Source organism: Gavia stellata, chromosome 10 (assembly GCF_030936135.1).
Source record: "Gavia stellata isolate bGavSte3 chromosome 10, bGavSte3.hap2, whole genome shotgun sequence".
In the NCBI taxonomy this organism is placed as follows: domain Eukaryota; kingdom Metazoa; phylum Chordata; class Aves; order Gaviiformes; family Gaviidae; genus Gavia; species Gavia stellata.
Window position 1 is genome coordinate 36,036,702 of NC_082603.1, and position 22,171 is coordinate 36,058,872.

The following is a 22,171-nucleotide window of genomic DNA, read 5'->3' on the forward strand; positions in this document are numbered from 1 at the left end:
GCCCAGAGCCGCTCCAGCCCCTTCCTTCGTGTCCCCAGCCCGGCGGTTCTTTAACCGCCGGGCTAACGAATGAAAAAGGAACAAACAGCCCCTCTCCACGAAAGACCGGGCGAGTGCTAGGTAAATGTCTTCCTAGTAGGTAAGTTCTCATTTTTTTCTAAAAAGCAGTGCGTGTTTCCAAAATCCTGGAGGGTGCTAGTCTCATATAGGTTGGGACAGGACGCTAATCTTCCGATTCTAGTTGAATTGTCAGCTCAGCAGTTTACTTCATGGCCCTCCTTTGTCCAGAAACAGCCCTAAAGGACTTCCAGAGTTTATGGGGCATGGTGTAATTCAACACACCAACAACTTCTGAAGAATTTTTCAGGATTATTTGGCCAGTGTATGCTATATTTCTCAAGCCATTATGTAAATTTACACCCTAAAATGCCCTACAAAAAATTCCTGAAGAACTAAAGTAACTTGAACAGTAAAAGTTGGAATTTTCTTTGTGGAGAGGAATATAACAATAATTTCTATAGCAGAGGTATGCAAGTTAGCTTTCACATGTTGTTATAGCAAACTTAAAAGATTTTGAAGGTCACAGTGGCTTCCTACAATCACTGCCCACAGCACCTAAAATTTCATTTACACATCATAAAACAAGAACTGCGATATGAGAGACCCTTAATACCCGAAAGAAAACTTTAGACTAGTCTTTTTTCGCTGTTTATATTAGCTTTTCAATGACATTTTTAATATTTAATTTTAGATTTACTTAATAACTGTCTTGAACAAGAATTATAAGAGAATTACATTGCTGAAGTGGGAATGTGATTAGAAGCTAGAAGTGGCCTGGTGAGTCCAATCATAAAAGGTGTGCCTTAAGTGCTGCAATACAATTTAACTTATACAGAGACCACCTAAAGTAGTAGCTAGACAGTGAAACACTTCAACACTTCTCTCTATATGCCACATTTAAAAGTACATGATTTTGCCAGTTTACTGATTGAATTCCTATGATAAATTCAAGATAATTATGACATAACACATCAAGACTAAGGCATACATACTTTTAATGAATTAACGTCTATTTTTGTAAATATTGTATTATACCACCATATCAAATTGATAAATGAAAATATTTAGCATGAATATTATATAAAGAAATGTTTTAATTATTGCATTATTATATATTATTTCATTCTGTAAGCAACACAATACCTGCAAAACTACTGCATTTTTAACTCCCACTGGTATAAGATTTTTCATCACATCTATTAAAGTACATAACTAAGCTAACTCAATACTTCATAAGCACAGATCCTAAAATAAGTCAATTTAATAATGTAAGTCCTTTCTGAGACCTTCATATACAGTTGTGCTCATTTTTTAACTAATTTAGTTCATCTGATCCAAATCCCTCATTAAAAACTGCTATATTGTGATGGTTAGGAACAGAATAACTGAAATAATTGCTTTTAGACCTGATAGAGTCATTTATCTTGCAGAAAAGACCTCAGCCTTTCAGATTTTGTGTCACAGCAGACAAACACAGAAGACAGCGCTTTTATTTATCTGTTTATTTTTGCCAAGACATCTATTCTTCTCTCAGCCTTCAGAAACTTATTATTGTCTCAGCTCAGGATGTCAAATTATTTTGGGATTTCACTGAGACTTGCATTCAGTCTTCTAAAGACTTCAAGCATTCAAAGTCTGGGACAACCTCACCTGTCATGTATTTCAAAGTGTGTTGACACTGTTCAACCTCTTTTAGGACCGCTTCCCAATTTCTGTTATAATTAAGCTAAAAGCATCTTATAACTCCAAAAATCCGGTAGAGCAAGTCTTCTTCTACTCCTTAAGTTTACCTTCACTTATATGCAAGAAACCAAAAAATCATTAGGAAATGCTTACACAAGTATGATTTGAGGGACTGACACAAAGATGAGTGAACACAGCTTCTAGAATTTGAAAAAAATACCCAGCAAACTCTTTGAAAGCTGTTACTTAAATGTTCATCTTTGGTTAAACTCCACATTTTCCTCTCAGTATCAAAGCACCAGCCCCACCACCAAGCACGGGGTACCAAAACGCTGTTCCAGCTCTTGCGGCGGTCGTTGGGCGAACATCACATTGGCAGAAGCCAATGCTTCCACGCGCACTCTGTAGTCCAAACGGATCAGAGCCCTGCAGGCTGCCGTCCCCCCATGGTGGAACACCCAACAGCTCGGTGCGATCGCTGACTTCTGCCGTCTTCACTTCAGTTCTGGGTTTTCTGGAACTGGAGAAAGGCTGTATGGAAAATTATCCATCCTTTCACCCTTCCTCCGAGGCACCCGAACCTCTGCCGTTCTCCCTCATTCTCCCATGGGTCATGGCAGAGGAGTTATTCTCCACTCCCCTGCTGGCAGGAAGAAGTTCTTGACCTTTATTTAGCCAATTTGGAGAAAATCAGGAGTTCCACACCTTGCTGAGTCTTCAGTGCAGTGTAGCCCATTAATTTGGACTGCACGGTCTGCTTCGCCTTTACCTTTCTGAAGCCTCACCAGAGAACCTGTGAGCCCATTTCACGAGCCAGGTACCCCTGATGTCAAGGACGCTGAGCCAGGACACCGGCTGGGCAATGCGTCACAGACCCAGGATATGCAATACGGACACATGGTCTCTCAGAGGAGTCTCAGTGTTGGCTGGTCCAGGGCTAGAAAAGCAGAAGCAGCAACTGTGGAGGCATCAACCATCCCTGTCCTCCACTGGGAAGGGGCTGAGGCAAGTACCGTGGTTCCAAAATGCAGTACACAGCCGTGGCCACAATTTCCATTCATTATCGATCGCAGTACTGCTCTTAGCATGGACCTCGCTCTCTGCACATGCACAGGCACCCTCCCCAGCTCTCACCCACTGCTGGTCATGGGAGCTTCTGACCGTCACACTGTTCTATAACACATGATACAGAGACTCTGATCTGATATTAAATTGCATCAGTAATAATATACACTTTATTTTCAACTGTGTCACAAACATAAAATGCGTTTATTCCAAGACTGCAATGTACCACTTACCAAAAGTATTGGCTTCAATATTTAACATTTTCATTTTTCCATCACGCATTTACAGCTCTATTTTAAAAATAAGTGACACCACAATTTACTGAAAGCTAAGGTTATGTCTGGAGCGCCCGTGTCAAGTTGAACATTTCTAGCGGGTAGCATCACAGTCACAAAGAACGGGCAAACATAATGCGTTCAGTTACACCCTCCCCCATGAAACTTCTTTCTGATAATTATAAACTAGTAAATTGGTGTTTCGGTATCAGGCAGCCAGCCCGCGGAAGCGCCGTTCCCCCGGAAGGCTGGGTCCCAGCCAGCTCCCTGCACCCCGCTCCCCGCAGCACTGCCTGCCGCCGCATCGCGCTACCACGCGCTACGCATTTTACCCAGGGTTTCACCTGCCGGCGGAGGGCTGCCCACCAGCTGGTAACTCACAGCCAAGAAGAGCTTTCCAGACTAGCAAGGGACCAGGAAGAAACGTCAGAAGATGCGGACACCAGAGCCACCCGGTTGAACGCCCCAGACCAGAGACCGCTTCATGCCTTGGTGCAACATGCGCAGTGACTACGCCTCTGATCAACATTAAGAGTCCAGGCTAAAATTTTGGGCACACGTGCCAAAACGACCGGAGGAGGCAAGGTCCGCGAGGCAGCATTTCGGCGCCTGGGCACCACCCTTTCTTACTTCGAAAGAAGAGAGAAAACTTCCCTGAATTAAAACAAACCAAAAATTGCAGAGAATAAGCACGTGCTGCTTGTTCCTGTGCTCCTGAGCTCGAGTGCTCTAACATGTTGTCTCTGCAAAACTTCCACCGACGTTATTAAAACCCAGAGCTAATAAAATGGAAGTAAAACCTCTTCATAGATATTTCAGCACTTAAGCTGGTAGCTTATTAAAACCTGCTAAAAAAATCATTGGAGTTTTCACACAAGGGTTGGACTGGATTACCTGCTCGGATTTTAAATACACTTAGCTGTCCCAACCAACTTTATTCTTCCACATACAAAGCCTGCTGGCACATGGACCATTTTTTTTACAACTGGGTAGAAAGACAAGTGGAAGAGAAAGTTCTAGGCAACCAGCATGGCCAAGCAGAAAAAGAGGGGAAAAAAAGGGAAAAAATGGTTTAGAAAAATACTGCTTCGTTTACTCCAGCAAATTTTTTGTTCCACAGCAGCACAAAACAACTTCCGCAACACTACTCCTTTTTCACATGGCATCTACTCCCACCATAACCCAGAGGCTGCTGGAGCTACCTATAGCTGGTAGGAGCATCGCTTTCCCACATGCGGTGCGCAGCCACAACCAAACCCGAAGGAAGCACCTTTCCAGAGCAGCCACCAAAGGCACCGCTGAGGAGACATGCCAGCGCACTGGAGTACCGAGTCTGTTCTATTTTAAATGTTCTTCTACAACTTCTACATAAAATGAACAGCTTTAATACAAAAAAAAAACCCCAGCACTAAGTCTATAAAAAAAGTACGTATGTGTGCCTATAGATGTATTATTTTAGTCAGACATTCAACTACTGTGCTGAAGAAAAAGTAATGATTTTCCTGTAAGTCAATAGCTACTATGCGGATGGATGGATGGATGGATGGATGGATGGATGGATGGGTGGATGGAGTACCCTCATTTTACCACGTATCAGAAACACAACAAAATCAATACACTGAATCACCAGCTTCCTACTGCCCTGTGCACGTTGCGGGACACCCGGCAAGGGCCCGTCCGCACGGCGGGTTAGGGCAGGTCCTTCCGCCGGCGTCCAGCCCAGCCCCCCCAAGGGGCTGGGAGCTGTGTGCTGTGGGGCGAGGCGGGATGTAACTGCTATTTCTTTTTGCATAGTCACATACACCTTAACCACACTAAATCAACCAGAGCTGCGTCTGAAACTTCCCCTTCCCTCCTTCAATCGTGTTTCCTTGGGGAGAACTGCCCTCCACGTCATTCTTGCTTTATTAAGTACACGACATCGGTAGCTACACTGTGCCTCTAGACCTGTGGTTTACCAATGCTACCTTCCCCAGTCGGTAGGAAACGGGAGCGTGGTTTCAAAGCCTTGTTTTCTTCTTCAGCTGGTTATTTACAACTCTTACCTGGTCCTGCTTCCCCCCAGTTCCTATCGCTAACCTGCCTGCAAGCATCCCAGTGCCTCTCGGCTCTCCACTGACAGCAGCATCATGCCACCGACCTCGGTAGCTCTGGAGCTCCTTACCGGGACCGTGCTCTAAAGAACCAGATCTCCTCTGTACCTAACGGCATCTAAAGCAAGCCTGAACAGTTGTGCAGTGCAAGACAACAAACCCGTCAGTCAGTCCTTTCCAAGGAAATAAAGGGCAAAGGTCTGCATCGTCTTCTTCATACCCGGAATAAATTTAAGAGGAGCATTCGCATCAAGTGAAAATCAGGTGGTCAGAAAGGGAGGACTTCAGTGTCAAGTCCTGTTTTATGATGGCGAATTATATTCAGTTTAAAAACATTTTTAACATGAAGCCAGTGACATATCAAAGGCATACAACTGTACAGTAAATTATGTATGCCTATGTTTTGTAGAGGGAATAATGTTCCTGCCTACTTTTGACAGACTTGCATTATGTAAATTTAGCAGGCATATCACAGATGCTGTACTAAACTGGACAGTTATCGTATTCCTGTATATTTACATAAGTATAGAAAAATATGCAGCATATATGCATATATATATATATAAAAATTTCCTTCATTTACATTGACATTTGCACGAGAAAAATTACTGGAGATTTCTGCAAGAATTATTGTATGCTAATGAGATCTTTTCCAAGACAAAACTGTTACTGCTAGCAGTTGGATTCTCTCTTTGTTTTAATTATGTATGACTAATGATGGCTGTTTGGCTGTCTGACCACCAGATTGTCTGCTGTTGCCAAGGGAAAATCTTTTAAAATAGATTGACTGTTTTTCTGTTATAAAACAGAGCATGTTCTACTTCATCTTACATTTTTTAACAGTTTTGCAGGTTTAAAAATCAAAACTTGAGTTGAACTCTCTGGTGGGCCATTCTCATGTGTAGGTCACCACCAAATCTCTACTGGCATTGTAAGTAATACACCATACAAAACCAGAGCTACAGCGAGAGCTGCTGCAGACATCTCCTCGCTCCACGTGCTGTTACATATACAGAAAGTACTACAGAAAGAGCTCCAAGAAACACTACTGTGATGGCTGGACATCTTATTTTACATCTCCACCTACATGCAAATGCACGTGCACTAATGAATCCCCCCTGCTCTGGGGTCTCCAACAGCTTTAATGCTGGGAAAAAACTGTGCATCCAGTCAGAGGAAGAAATATTTTTTCTGCCGAGTTTAAAAATTATATGAAAAAAAAGAAAAGAAGATAGCCTAGTGATTTCTGATACAGTAAGATAAAGGTGAGTGGGATTTGGTACGCCTGTGCAGAACACCAGAGCACTGCAACGTCAGCCAGCTCCAAGAGCGAGGGTCTGCTCAGGCCACGCTGCATAGAGGGGTGAATGCCCAGCCACCCAGCAACGCACCCTGTGCGATGGCACGCCCGTACGGAGCAGCCCAGCAGTGCAGGGTGCAATGATGTGCCCGCACAGAGCAGCTCAGCAGTGCAGGGTATGATGGCACGCCCGTACGGAGCAGCCCAGCCATGCAGGGTGCAATGACGTGCCTGTACAGAACAGCCCAGCCATGCAGGGTGCAACGGCACGCCCATATGGAGCAGCCCAGCCATGCAGGGCATGATGACGTGCCTGTACGGAGCAGCTCAGCCATGCAGGGTGCGATAACTTGTCCGTACGGAGCAGCCCAGCAGAGCTATTCAGCCCCAGTGAGGGGTCACCCCGGCCCCACCACGTCTCTGCTCCAGAGCTGGCTTGGCAGTGGGGGCTTGGGACGGCTGCCCCACTCTAAGAGCATGGTGGAGGCACAACTACCGACAAGAGGCAGAGGAGGCACGGCCCCAGTGATTACAAACTTAAGTAAGCACGTCACCGAGTGAGCATCAACCTTGAACTGATGTCTAGGTTGAGTTGGGGGACATGGAAATGTTGCAAATTTGAGGAGTTCTTTCCTCCACTTCCAAATGGGACCTTTCTTTTCTGGCAAGAACGTGGATTTTGTAGTGATCGCCTCTGCTCAAAGGCTGAAAGAGAGCCAGAGCTGAAGAGGAGTTTGAACCCCCTACTTCTGCCGACAGGCAGTGCCTGAGGAGAGGGGTATTCAACAAACATTTCTCCCCGTGCTGCTCGCGAGGAACACCATTCTCATAAGCAGACAAAGGTCTGTCTTTCAACCTTATCTCTGCAGATCATTTTGACTCGCAGATGAAGCCAGGTAAAGGAGCCGGCAGCTGTGGTACCAGAGGCCTGTGGATGGATACGATCAATTAAGCTGATCGATTAGTGCAGCGTTACCTCATCACAGGTGAGTCCACTGCCACCACTGCCACCTGCAAAATCTCACTGAATTTAGGCAGAGCTGTGGCCAGCTGCACTAACCTGCCCTTGCCTTCACTCAGCTGCTGAACCCCTCTAGTTCTGAAAAAGACGTTGTTTACTCTCTTGCCCCGCACCGGGGGGATCTGAAGGCTGTGGCCGCCCCCGGCGGGGCGGTGGCTCGCTCAGCGGCTAGAGCAGCGGGGAGGACGCTGAGCATCACCTGCTCCTCGTTCCCTTACCACGAAGAGCAACAGCGCCGTTATGGAGGGGCTCAAGAGAGGATCCTTTGAAAGGATGGCCCGTGATATTAAAACACTGTAGTAGGTGTGCAGGACCAGCAGCTGGCACGGGCCAAAGCCATGCCAGGGAGAAGGAACAACATGGGCAACAGCCTGCCAGTGCGTGAGTGCTCCCCGACCCTGCCCGGCCAAGGCAGGACGTGCCAGTCTCCGTCTGGGACCTGCCTGCCTTACGAGAGCAGTGCAAGCCTCGCTGTACCCATCCATCTCCGCAAGTCTCAGAAAGAGCTGAAATGTCTCCAAACAGATTCCTTGAGCCTGCTGCAGCACAGATTTTAGTTTCCAAGCACAGCGCTGGGTCAAGTTTCTGCCAGGAGAGAGAGCGGTAAGCCAGTACGGCGCGTCGCTGATTGGCCTGTGAAACGAGTCAGCCTGAAGCCCCCGAGACTTGTTTCCCTGGGATATTGGCTACAGTCAACTCTTATGCAAGATGACAAGAAGAAAGTAATTTAAGTCTCTGTTTTTTCCTCAACAGAACAGCCCTATGGAACAAATTCTGTTTTTCATTCGTTACTGATTCCTTGTTTCGTTAGTTCCTCTGTATAACATCTGAAACATTCGCGATCGTTTAAAATGATAGATTATTTTAATTTACTCTGAATTTATTTATTATTACTGCACAGACAAGAGGCAAGCTCCATAATGTGCTTGTTTGATAATTGGCAGGGATTTGAAACGTGGAAGTCTTACCCAAACAACAACTTAATTTTATGGGGGTGTGCGCACATATGTCTACACATACCACAGTCACATTTCAGAGAGACAGGAACAAAGCTTCACATAGCCAAATAATTTATGATCCCAAACTGCACAGGAATACCAAAAGAGTATGGAAGTCAAGAAATGTACCTTTTAAAATCATAGAGGAAAGAAGAAAATGTTTATATTTATTACACCACCTGTCCCCCCATAGACATATCTGCATTTATACATGGGCGCACACAACTGCATCCAACACCGGCGTGTGGACATGCATCAGAGGGACTGGAATGCTAGAATATATATAGTATCTTAAAATTTAAATATGCTATATACACTTGAAATTCATCTGCTATTCATGCCGCAAAACTTTCATTCCAAATGCCCAATTCTCAGTAATACGAATGACAACGGATGGAGAATGTTTGGCAGATGTGTCACCAGCTTTCCATGACCCCTGTTGCTCCTTTGGCAAAGACTGTTGGCTATAAAGGGCAGCTCTTCTTGGAAGAGAAGGCAAAGCTGGCAAGTAAGTCCCAACCTCCAAAAGTCACTAGCCCCTCTCAGCAACTTAAATACGAATTAGGCACTTACATGCCCCTGAGAACCTGGAAATGGTCCCAGCAAGGTTTCGTTTGGCCATGGCCATGGGTCTCCCCTGGGCCCATGGTAAGGCACTGATGTGCTTTACTGGGAAAGGGGAAGTCTGATCTGAAAATCAGAATGTTTTGGAAGCCAGAAAAGCAGGAGACATGGGTTTGCCTGCTGCTGCCAAACTTCTCCTGCCAAAACAGAGTTCATCCCCGTACCAGACTCTGATTTCAGAGACCCTGCATTTGGTACCCCTAAAGGGACCTAGTTTAGAAAAATAATGTTAGGTGGACATCTCTCCCCTGAACCGTCAACATTCATCAGAGGAGAGCCGTGGTGGAGAACAGGGAGCATCCCCTTTTCCCATATGACTGAAGAAGAAGACACGCAGCTGGGAAAGTCATTTTCAATAGTCTGTGAGAACTGTGATCTCTGCGAAGCTCGAGGGAGCCACAGTGAAGCACTGAATCATCAGTGCCGCACAAGGAACAGCATTTCTCCGGCACACTGCCTTGCACGCCTCCTCTGCCACCCCAGGGGTGTCACGGTCGGAAAGCTCGGCACCTCTCGGGGGAGGCAGAAGTCATGCTTGCTGCGTTTGGGGCAGCGCCTCTCCCGGACAAGGACACCGAGAGACGCGGAGGACGCCAGGAGCTGCTCTTCCCGTTCCCCAGATGGCAACATCTTCCACCAGTGGAAAAGCTTATGGAAAAGAAGAAGTTGAGTAACTCTAAAAGCAGCCACTAGAAGAGATGGATAGTTTTGGATCAGCTGTCCACCAGGTGCCCAAACCTTTTAATAACAGTAAAAACACACCAGTAAAACATACTCCCAGACAGTGTTCATCTGCAGCGGCTTAGCACAGCCCCTCCCGTGTTACCTGTTGGTTCACACAAAGCGTTTGATGACTACCTCAAGTCTCTGAGGCAGGGGAGAGTGTGACTGCACACGACATAGACCTGAAACTCTCCCAGGTCAAAAGAGAAGCAGCCAGGCTACGTGAAGAATTTCAAATTTAGAAAACAAACCAAAAAACCCCAAACCTCCTGAACTATGACAAAAAAAAAAAATCTTCTCCTGTAATCACCCTTCTCAGATGACTGTTGGCTGCCCTAAATCTCAGATAAAATTCACATGGCATGGCCAAAGGGGACTACTGTGGTCAAAACCACATGGATGAAGTTCTATCTACCTGTTAGTAAGGCTGGCCTAGAACTGACCCCTGCTTTTCCCAAGAACCAACGTCCGCTCTGTAATCACAACCGGACATGGTTATCTGCCTTACAGCTTCCACTGCTCCTACTCTTCACTGGCAGCCTTTGCGAACCTTGATCCAATGGATCCCAGCTCGAGGTTTAGCTCTTTGCAGTGAAGAATTCACATTATTTTACGTTATGCAGAGCATATATTTCATAAATTGCTCTATAATCACATAGTGGTAAAAAATCTTTTGCTTTTTTTAAAAATGTATCAGCTTCTAAAACTTAATTTACTCTGGTCACACAATGTAAAATTACTATCAGGTAAACTAGCTTTTATTATCCATAAGCTTTAAGAAAAATAAAATGCAGGATAAAAATCTTTGCTTGCTAGAGAAAGCCATTTTGATCATCTTCAGATGGGTACATTTAGATATCTGAGGGGATTTTGTTTACAAACTGCAGATGAGGTGTGTAGGAACTGTTAAGAAACATATACCTGTTGTCTTGGATATGTATAAAGCCAAGAGGGCCGCACACACAAATCAGCCGTAACCTAGATAAGCATCAGCACAGAAAGCCAGAGAGAAATTCTCTTTTATTTCTCCCAGAAGCAGAAACGCCTCTCGCTGCGACCCCGGCAGCGAGCCCTCCGGCTGCCCTCCCTGTGCCACCCCGCGCACGGCCAGCGGGAAGGGGACGGAGCCGCCCCCCCCAAGGGGAGGTGGCCTTCACACCCCCTGAGCATCCAGCCCTCATGTACAAGCGCTGCTCACGGGGCAGTGAGGGAAGAGAAACAGGTTACCCATGCCTGCTCCGAGCAAATCGCTCTGCATTTGTCACCTCTCTTAAAACGCTCCTTTTCCAAAACCGCCACTTCTGCTGTCAGTGACACGGATACGCCGCAAACATACGGTGATCCCTCTCCTTATAGGAAGTCTTGAAAAGGGTCGCTAGAGAGATCCAGTTCTGAAAATACGGCTGTTTCCTGTATTTCTAGCAGTTTACAATGCAGCCATTTATTCTTTTAATAAAATAATCTTTTTAGAACTTGTTCTCTCCTTCCTCGTGTGTTCTCATTAAATCTTAACTGGTTGCCTGAGAAGAATATAGAAAAGATGCAGGACAGAATTATACTGCTGAAAGTAAGTGGCTTCGCAGAATTATTTTGCCATACAAAACAACTGCATTACTGATAGATTTTCTTATACCTTCAATAAACAGTGACACAAACAGTGTCGGGACCGCGTGGATCAGTCACCGATTGAAAACAAACAAAAGGTACCAGGTTTTAATTCTTGAGACTACAGAAGTAACTCGTCATCAGAAAGAACTCCTTGGCTAAGGAAGAGATTTTCTTTAGAAAATAACTGCGAAGATGTTTTCCGTACCAGAACAGGTGCTAAGTGACGCTCTCGGCAAACTGCCTGTTCGGCCGGCGCAGCTGGAGGTGACAAGCGCGGGATGCCGTGCCTTTGCCAGCGTTGGGGAGCGCTGGCCAGGGAGGCCGTGGGAGAACCACGAGCACCCCAGCACTGCCCGGGCACGGGCGAAGCGTGGCCCAGCCCCGCGGTGGTCCGGGCGGCGAGGACGGGGAGTGCGCCCACCCCATGGCGTGCAGCGAGGGGCGACGGGGGGGCCTGGCTGAGCAAGAGCACCGGGCAGGGAGCGACGCTCGCAGCTTTGCTTCTGCTGCACCAGAAAAATGCTGCACGCGTTTGATGCTAAATTGATTAATTACACTTTCATATGAATTAACTATTTTAAAATGAGGGAGCCGTACTACTTATTTTGCTTTGTGTTAAGACTTAGAGGCTTTTACCGGAAAACCTCAGCAGTTAAAGGCTTTATTCCTCATCTTTAGTAAAGACAATGAAAACTTAATGTGAGAACTGAGACTGGAACTTGGCTCGCTCAGTCTGCCACCTTCTTCACTGAAATAGGCTACGCGCTTCCTTCCCTGATATTTTAGCTCAAAACGAGACTCGCACATAAAAGCTTATCCTCAGTTCAACGCAGGCTACCCCGTTCATTCACGCTCCCTGCAGACCCGAAAACGCGGGTCGATAGGTAATTAAGCTGCGCAGCTGAGCAAAAGCCCTGCGAAAGAGCACCGGAGCCCTGGGAGCGGGCGCAGGGCGTGTGCCGGGCGAGCGCTCCTGCAGCGCCCGCAACGCCCCCTCGTAGGGGACGCCTCCACCCAAACGCGCATCACGTACGCCACCCTGATCCTCCTGCAGCCAAGAAAATGCTGACTCAAAGCCAGGGGAATTACTCCCATATTCTAGCATTAATTATTAAAAAAAGGAACGCTAGGCGCTTTAAGCGCAGCGCTGTCCTTGTGACGGAGTAAGGAGGCAACTTCTGAAGCCCTCGTTGCCGGAGGCCGGAGAAAACTGGAGAAGCCTGGTGCCGAGAGGTGAATCAACACGTGCCAGCAGAAGGGAGCCGATGGCCAGCTTGCCGTAAGAGGCTGGCAACTGCAGCGCGCGGCCAACTTTGGATGCTGCAATGTACAGTAACTGAGAACAGCTAAATTCAGACGGCTACGGAGCTGGAAGGAAAAACTCCTTTTCTAACACCCAAATTGCTTTATCCAGCTCACGGGAATTTGTATTTAAACAAATGGCCAGCTTCCAATACTTAGGATACTAAAAGCAAGTATTTTAATGTATACTGAAATATAGCTATGTTACAAATATCCAGTGATGAAAAATTCAGGAGGAGCAGCGACGACGTGCAGTGAGACTCGAGATAAACAGCTCTACCCGTCTTCTGCATGCTCTTTTGAAAGTGCTCTCCTACACTGATCCTACATTTCCCCTTTCCAGTTGCAACACCAGCTGAAAACAAAATAAACTCTGATTTGAAAGAAAGCCTACAAAAGGCATATGAAATGAAAGAAGTTCATCATAGAGCAAGAAGAATGAAAAAAACAGATGTAACACACGTTATTTCACCATCTAGTTGCTTTGTTCCAGAGCTTAGTAGCGATGTTTGTTTCCTTCAGCAGCACCTCTTTACAAAACAGATATTCTCCCTCCCTTGTAAGACCAAAGTAATGTTTTCATCTTAAAGCTCTAATTTTGTTTATGTAACCTATCCAGCTCCACAGACACTGAGTTTCAAACTCAGCCTTAGGCCTAGAAAACTGAAAGTAGTCCAGCTGAAACACACTTGGAGGTAACCTTTAGAGTAATTCCACAATTTTTTAATATGGTAGTTCTAAACATATATTTGTTTACGTTCTCATAACGTTTAGTACTGGCTGAGTACCTGCCTTAACTGCCCGTGAACTCACCAAGTTACCTTCTTTGCAACCTTTAAGCCTGAAACAGTATCAATAAAATAGACTTTTTTTTTTTAGTTCCTTTGATTCTCTGATTCTGCAGACAGAAAGCACGAGGGCTTTAGGACATCTCAAAATACAGAGTATAACCGAGGTGTACGTAAAAAATACTTGTCAGCTGCCCTACATAGACATCTACTGTATTTTCAGTAGCTACTACACCCGAAGCAGGCTGACCTGCTATAGAACGATTCCAAATTCCTACTGAAAATACCTGATGCAGCATTTTACAGCAGATTGTAGGATCATTAAAAATGCACACGGCTAAAATACTTTGTAATCTGGAGACCTACGTGAGCGGCACCCCGCCAAAAAATAATACAGCCAGATACCTCAGAGCTTAAAACTACTGCCAGTTAAATCGGAGATTTATCACAGGCAAGGAGGTTCAACCCACTGCAATCATATTCCAGGTCGCGAGAAAACGCATTTTTCTTCAACTATAGCGAGATCAAGACAAAAGTACCATGCATGAATAAAAAGTTAGAAGGGGGGGGGGGGGGGGGAATAGTCAAATCAAGCCAGAGGATTGATGAGCTCAAATCAGAAGGATTCAAGGAGATCAAGTATGGTGTATGACTACTGGTAAACAAATTTTGCTCCGGTCAGCCGGCCCGAAGGGAAGATACCGTAAGCGCGGGGAGCGCGAGGTTCGGTAGGAGAAGCAGTAACAGAGCTACGCTACGCATGTCACCTCCTAATGGCGTAAAGCTACAGCTTCCCACGTTCGTGCCTGAGACACACGAAAATGGGGGGGAAAATACAGAGCAACAACGCGAATACTTCTGACAGGGCGCGATCCCAGCGCCGCTCCGACCGCGGATCCCGCCGCCGGTGCCGGCGGCCGCGGCCGCCCCATTTGGCCCCGCAGCCCGGTTCCAAACTTCCACCCGCAGCCCGTCCTCCGCCGAATGGAGAGAGTTCAAACCGGAAAACGACTTCCAGCGCGCAGCGGGACCCGCGCACCGCACCCCCGGCCCCGCGGATGCGCGCACCGGGCGCCGTCGGGGCAACTTCCCCGCGCAACGCGGCACCCCCCGAGACCCCCCGGGGGCGGGGGGGGGCCGGTCGGGCGGCTCCGCTCCGCGCACCCCTCTCCCCCCGCAGCCCGCCCGCCCCATGGCCGCCGCGATCGCCTCCTACCTAAGCACCGCCGTGTCCCCCTTCCTGACCACCAGATTGTCCACGGCCGCCCCGGGGAAGTCTCCGCCCGGAGCGGCGAGTCGCCCGGGGGGCAGGAGACAGCAAAGGCCGAGGAACACGATCGCCAGCCACTGGTGGGAGCCCCCGGCGCTCCGCACCAGCGGCACCATCTCCGCGCCGCGCCGCGCCGCTCCGCGCTGCCCCTGGGCCCGGCGGCGGCCGAGCGCTGCCCCCGGCGGCGGCCCCTGGCTGGTGCCCGCGGTCGGCGGCCGAGCGCGGAGCGTGGCTGCTCCCGGGCGGCCGCCGCAGCATCTAGCGAGGAGGGCAGCGCGCCCGCTCTGCGCGCCGCGGCGGCGGCGGCGCGGCGGCGGCGGCGGCGGGCGGCCCCCGCTGCCAGCCCGTTGCCACGCAGCCGTCGCCCTGGCAACCGTCCCGGCGGCGGAGGGATGCGCGCCGCCCTCCCCGCCGCTCCGCGGGGCCGCTCCCCCGCCCAGGCCGCCCGCTCCGCCGTCCCGCCCCTCGGCAGCCCGGCTTGCGGGCACCCCCCCGCCCCGCTGCCCGCGGGGGGCGCAGGGCCGCCCGGCACCGCGGCCCGGGCAGGCCAAGGCCGCCCGCCTCGGCGGCCCGCTCGTGTGCCAGGTCGCAGCAGGCACCGCCGCCTGGCACCGGGCTCTCCCCGGGAGGTTTAAGGGCCATCTACGCTGTGCCACCAGCCGGCACGGCAAATGCCGCTGTAGGGCAGGAGTGCTGGAAATCGCACCAGCAGCTCCGCGGAGAGGCTTCCTCCTCCCCTGGGAGCTGCTAACATTTCCAAAGAAACCATCCAGTCCCTTCTGGAATACAGGCACTGCGATATTCGGGGAGTTCCGTTTCCTAACATTCTACCAGGATAGCTGGAGGTGTTCACCAACAGCAGGAAAAAAGGAGCAAAAAACCATTGGCAAAACCATTTCCCTACAGACGCACGAAAATGAGCAGCCTTTTTTCCTCCTGTGGTCCTCTCCAGCGTGTTAAACGCACGCTCAGATCGTTGTCAGCCTCTGACAAATGCCACTGAGCGAGGAATTCCGTTTTCTCGGTTTGTTTACCCGAACGCCCACTTTCCAGCCTAACCCTTCGTCGCAGGACACGAGGTTGCACCTCTCCTGGGCCGGGCTGACTCTCCTACAGGAATTACACTCTGCGCGAAGGTTCAGTTGGGGAGAAGTTGCATAAGCAATGCACTGTTATGTAACAGGAATTGCATGACTGCTATGACATTAAGGGCAGTTTTGAAACGTTCTCACACTAATTCACGCACATCTGGCCAAAACAATGTTATAATTGTTCCTTCCCAGCAGCTCTGCCACCCCACGCTGCCAGCCCGTGGTACAGCATGCACTGATTTTCCCGCAGTACTTTTTCGTCAGCTGCCACAGAGTACGAACGACTTTTTCTGATGCACCATTTTTTGCTACTTGCAATTTGCATCAGAAGGATCTGAGAGTAGAATGTTCCAAGTGAAAAATCTTTAATAATCATGGTACTTCCAATGCTCGCTCTTTTGATAAAGCTGTGTTCCTTCTCCTGTAAGGTTTACCCTTCTTTACTGCATCCCATTGCGTTAGATCTTCCCAGCTGCCAAAAGAAATTCTAGTGTACGCAAAAGGGAATTCTTCCTCTACTTCTGCGGCACATGATACTACAGAGCTTCCTTGATAAGGAAAGAGAGAAGGGGGAGAGAGAGAGAGAGAGAGATTGGCTTACAAATCTTGGATGTGGAAGACTCGCCGTCAGTATTATCGCTATAATACAGTAATGCCTTTTTAATGTTAAATACAAGTCCACAGTGAGACAATTCTCTCTGCTAGCATACATGCAGCTGCCGTAGCATGCAATACCCACCCAGTGGGACCAAGACAGTAGGAACTTCCTGCAAGCAGAAGTTGAACATCTAGTACCACAAATATTGTTAGGAATATTTCTGAGGCAACACTGTACACTTTGAAATGGGTTTCCCAACAGGACAGACTCCAACTGTACGCCTCAGTTGCTTTTCCTAACAGGGAGTTGTTTATAGCTCACACCGTTACCATCCCACATTCAAATATGCACAATAATCTCCTGTAGGGCCTCTCCTGACACGTATCCTTCTTGCAGCTAGCAACCCCAAAACTTGACATGCCAAACGGTTGTAAATGTCATGTCTGTGTAGCTCTTGGACATCACTTTTACCATCATGCATCAAGTTCTGTGGTCAGCAGCATCAAAGCGGTTGTCCAAACACCGCATCCTCAGAACGTTTGTTCCCAGAGGAACCTCAGTAACCCGGTGGTTTGGGTCTGAACTTCTCTGATATTTCACCTGTGGCAATATCTCAGCTTCCAGAGCCTTTTTCTCTCTTCTGCATAACTATGCAGAATCACAGCACGGTTGAGGTTGGCAGGGACCTCCACAGGTCATCTTGTCCAACCTCAAACAGGGCCACCTAGAGCTGGTTGCCCAGGACCATGAGTAGTTGACTTTTGAAAATCTCCAGAGATGGAGACTCCACAACCTCTTTGATGCGTTCCCTGCCAGTTGGATTACTGGAATGCAAGTGATTTATCTCACAGCCAAACCTGTAACATTGCGCTGCTTTGGATCCTAGGATGGTATCTTTCCCATTCACGTGTTCAGGAATGTCGGGATTTTCTTCTGTCACTCTTACTGTATCAAACTGCGCTTCTAGCTACCGTTGCAGAATGCTGTTGCATAGACTCACGCTGTCTATAAAGCTGGAAACGAAGCGAGCAGTACTGCAGTAATCCTTTAACAAGACCCCAGGAGAAAATGCCTCCTGTCACCCAGCCTCAGGACTCCAGGGCAGTCACCCATTTGCCAGCGTCGTTGTTACTCAGGAGCAGATGCCCTCCTTCTCAGATATTGTCATCAAAACCTTTCCCTCCTTGTCAAATCATTGGACTTCTAAGCTGAGACCCTGCATTTAAATCTCCGAATGCTCTCCCAGGTCATGTGTGCAAGGGAAGCTTGGTCTGAAAAACCAACAAGCTCAGCCTGACAACAAATTCTTACCTGGCTGCACTGATGCGTCAACATACCCTTGTCACAACAGCAGCAAGACAAAAGAGCAAAGAACGGACAAATTTTCACTGAGGTTTTGTATACAAGACACAGATGACAAACACACCAGCATCTGTCCTACTTCAATGGGTCCTGAAGACCTTTCTATCACTTTTCCCCACACTTCTTCCTTCCAAGTTTGCATTCAATTAAATACCAGTCTCCTTTGCAAGGCTTCCATTCCATTGCTCTGCGAAGAGCATCGCAAGGGCTTCATCTTCCTTCTTTTTTCCCCAGGATGTTTTTTTCATTTGCCAAAACAACTGATAATCGCCCTACCTTCCCTCTGGTAACAGCAGGCTGGCTTAGCCAAACTAATAAGCAGTGCAATCCTTCCTCTCTGCTGCAAAAATAGACCCTTCCACCATTTCCTGAATCAGTCCACACTTCACTGTTTTTAACACTCAACTTTTTGAGTAGGGGAAGTTTTAAAAACAAAACAAAACAAACAAAAAACCAACACACCTGTTTCTCAAGGCTTTCTGGTCTCCCTTTTATCTCAACCGTGATATGCACCCAAACTAGATAATGCCATTCTTTTTATAACAACAAAAAAAAAAAAGGAAAAAAAAAAAGAGAGAGTTCAGATTCATCAGATCAGTCTCTCATCTTGCGGTCTAGAGTGAAACGTGGTACCTCCTGTAACAGACATGCAAAGTATTTCTGTTACAGCTGGTCAGACAACATTTGCCAAATCAGTTAATTTTTGAGGCAGAACATTTCTGAATCTGTTTGTGATCTTCAGTGCTATTTCTTGGACTTTGGGGGAAATACCTTTCCAAGCTATGATGCAATTTCTGCAAATATGTTGTGTTGGTATTGGGAGAAGGAAGACATGTAGCCACATGGGAATCAGTTTTTATACGTGAAAAACTTCACACAGCTGTCTCATGTAAGAAGGCCTTTGAATGCTCTGGTACATTAAGTACTCGGATCATCCATACAGAGATGTGATATAATAGCCGAGATCTAATTTTAGGGAGAGCTCTGTAACCTTTACTGAGTCACATGATGTTGTTTTTACTTGACCTTAACAATCAAATAATTTGCTCCTCTTTGAATAAGAAGGACAAAAGACATTTCCTCAACAAAATTCTATTAATTTTGCACCAGATCATATAAATCTCAATCAACAATAGCCAAGATGAAGCTTTTTATTTTGTTTTGTTCATTTTTTAAGATTCATATCCCTGGCTTTCATGCTATTTGCAGATCAACAGAAAAAAGAGCAGGTCAGTGAGTCAACAGCAGTTATGCCAATCAGTGTTGCTCTAGAGACTGAATTCTTTCATCTGAATCTTCCCCACTTCCTCCCCAGTCTAGGAAGCTTGCAGGGGAAAAAAGAAAAGAAAAGAAAAGAAAAAAAACCCTCACACCAGATGTGTACACACACAGAAAATTTATTTCCGTGGAGGGAAGACAGAAATCTTTCGCATTAGCTCGTTTACTATGAATTGCACTTGGCTATTTTAGCATGTTGGTTTTACCTGAAAGCGCTAGGTACTTTAAACATAGTAACCATAAGGCCGTATGATATTTCCTGAGATTCAGCTGCACATTTTTGTTTAGAGCCATTTAGAAAAGCTAAATTTATTTGTTGTTTGTAAGTATTCATTTAACAGTTTGCACAAATATTCAAGACTGATTCACAAACTTCACGCTTGGCTTTTTGCTTCGTTTCCTTCTGTGTGTTTAACTCTCTAGTAACTGTTCCCTCCCGCTAGCGACAAGATATGGAAGCTGAAAGACTAGAATAAGCTCCAAGAGAACTGGTGCTTTTGATCTGCATCGCATGCCCAGCATCCAACACGGGAAGGGATAGCGGGCGGTGCGCTCGGCACACCCGCGGGTTGTTGACAGCCGGGCAGAGCACCGCGGCACGTTGCCTCTCCTGCCTGGATCCAGGCGCAGGACTTTGGTGGAACAATCTGCCCCGGGAAACTCCTCTCACTGACACCACGGCCGGGTGTTGGTTGCTGGTTTTCAATGAACTCTTCGGTTTTAGTCAAGTTCTGTTTAATTCCTGGTCATGTCGAGTTCCAGTTAGTTTCATTTTTCTGTGCACTTTGGACAGTGCCTACCAGCTGCTCATTACCCCTACGTTAGAGTTGGTCAAGGAATTGGCTCTAGTTCTACGTGTTTTAACATTGGCTGGAAATACGCATGTCATATTGCGAGTTCCCAACAACACTCACGGCAGCAGCATTTTCAAGGTATGTCTCATCTTCTAAAACAATCGTGCTGTGGTGATGGAAGGCATTTCGTCCTGTAATTTTGTTAATGGCTCTAATTAAAATCTTTTTACAGAGCTCTGTGAGAATCAAATGGGCAATTTCCATATATACATTTGTTTGCTTTTGAGATATGTATTTCTGAAACTGTTCAAGTATTTCCACCTTGTTACCAAATGACTTTGGTTAGCATCATCCATAGCCTCTGAATCGCAACCTGAGGTTTGTCATGATACTGTCCCTGGTAACAAAAACTTTGCTTCTACTTCCTAAACGGTTGATAGGCATTTTAATCTGGGAGGGGAAGGGGAGGGAAGGACATATGGGATGACAGAACGCGGATGGGACAGAACAACAACAAAAACCCAAACAACCCTACACTGAATTTTCAGAATCATGTTTTGTGTCCAAAGTCACAATAACTTTGGAGTTTTGAAACATTTTTGCAATGGCCAAAGAACAGTAGAAACTTAGAGGTAATGAATAAAGCATTCCCGGAGGTAAAACTAGGTTTTTAATTTTAATTGACAATCTTTAAGAAGGAAAAAAAAAGTAAAAATTTCTATTAGCTTAGGAATTCTCAGGTAATTAACATTCTTGGGTAATATTCTCTAATATATCTGCTTTCTGCCTTTCTCTCCTGTAGCAAAAACATCACATAAATAAGGACAACACTTTATTACTACGCTGTAGTGCAAACTCTTCCAAGAAGCATCCAGCCATTGCCCAATGTTCTTAAAACCTGTTTCAAGTGTCCCAAAATGTCAGCAAACAACCCAAGGCACCCAAAGAATTTGTCAGCTTTAGCTGACATCAGCAACTGCTGATGTTTCTGCAGAACTACTGTGTAAAAGAGCTCATCTAGACCAATCCCACTGGATCATCAGTTCCAATGTGAAAAGGCTTCACAAAATGCATTCCCTGAAAATTTCCTTTGAAAAGGGGTGGGGGCGTGCAGAGAACAGCGAGGAAGGGATAAATCTCAGAAAACACAGACCCAGCGCTTTCACATTTTTAAATAAAAGGTTTTGTATGTCTCCTTTCCAGTATCTACTTTTTATTTTTTAAATCTCTTATACATGAAAAATGGAAATAGTGATTTTGTCAAGTATTGAAATCAACAGAAATTTCCTTTTAAAAAAGTATCTCTTTCACAGATAACATCAGAATTCATGGCACTATGGTGGGGTTTTTTTTGCTAATAGGATTGAAAGCAAATGCTGAAATCTCCATAAAATGCATTTTCCATTTTCTGCATAGTCTATTATGTGACTATGTACAGAAGTGCTCGGTAAAATACTCTATGAAATTATTTCCCACACCTCAAAAATTGGAAGGATCCTGGTGCACTGTCGTCTAAGCTAGCACCTACGAGCTGTAAGCCAGTAGTTCTATTCACACCAGAACAAATGGACTCTAATTTCCGTAGATTTCAGTCGTCGTCTTATTTGACTTTTTAAATCGATAGAACAAGGCTGCAGAACAAGCTCAGCCCATATTAGACATCAGAAAGTGCATATAATAAAGAATTCTCAAAGGAGGAGTGAATCCATGGGTGCCTATTTATAAAACACAAGCTCTAATTATACCTTTCTCAGACACAAGGCATTCATAATGTCACTTCTCTGGATTCTCTCATGTCTGAGACGACTTGACTTGTGCTGCATCCCCCCACCGCAGAGGAAAGACAGACATGCTACGTGTGCAGAGATACACACTGAGGCAGGAGTTATTTCCATCTTATGTCCATCATTTGAGCAGGAAGACTCAACAGTGCGGGAAAGAAAAAAGAAAAGGTGGAACAAATTCTTTTTTGGCATCTACACAGGCGGCAGGAAGAGCAGTACTGACCCAGCACCTCGTAAATCAGCTTTCTTAACCCAAGAGAAGCATGGAAATGCTCCACTTATGCAAGACATTCCTTCTGAAATCTAGTCCCTTCTGCTTGACAGAAGCGCACGTGTGTCTTTAGGGTCTTGGTTGGCTTAACCAAGCCTCTGTGGGATAAGACTGCACACAGTACAAGGCTATCAATAAAACTTTAGTCATATGTGGGTGAATGAAAACATTTTCTTCACCATA

At 46.6% G+C, this 22,171-nt stretch overlaps 1 protein-coding gene across 1 annotated transcript in view; it reads right to left on the minus strand.

Moving 5' to 3' along the window:
• The window catches only part of NEGR1 (neuronal growth regulator 1), a 293,934-nt gene extending 279,008 nt beyond the window's left edge, over positions 1-14,926 (minus strand). The window contains exon 1 of the mRNA XM_059821760.1: positions 14,757-14,926. Within this exon, the coding sequence (XP_059677743.1) occupies positions 14,757-14,926 (170 nt within the window). The remainder of the gene's footprint in view (positions 1-14,756) is intronic.
• Positions 14,927-22,171: the final 7,245 nt, after the last annotated feature.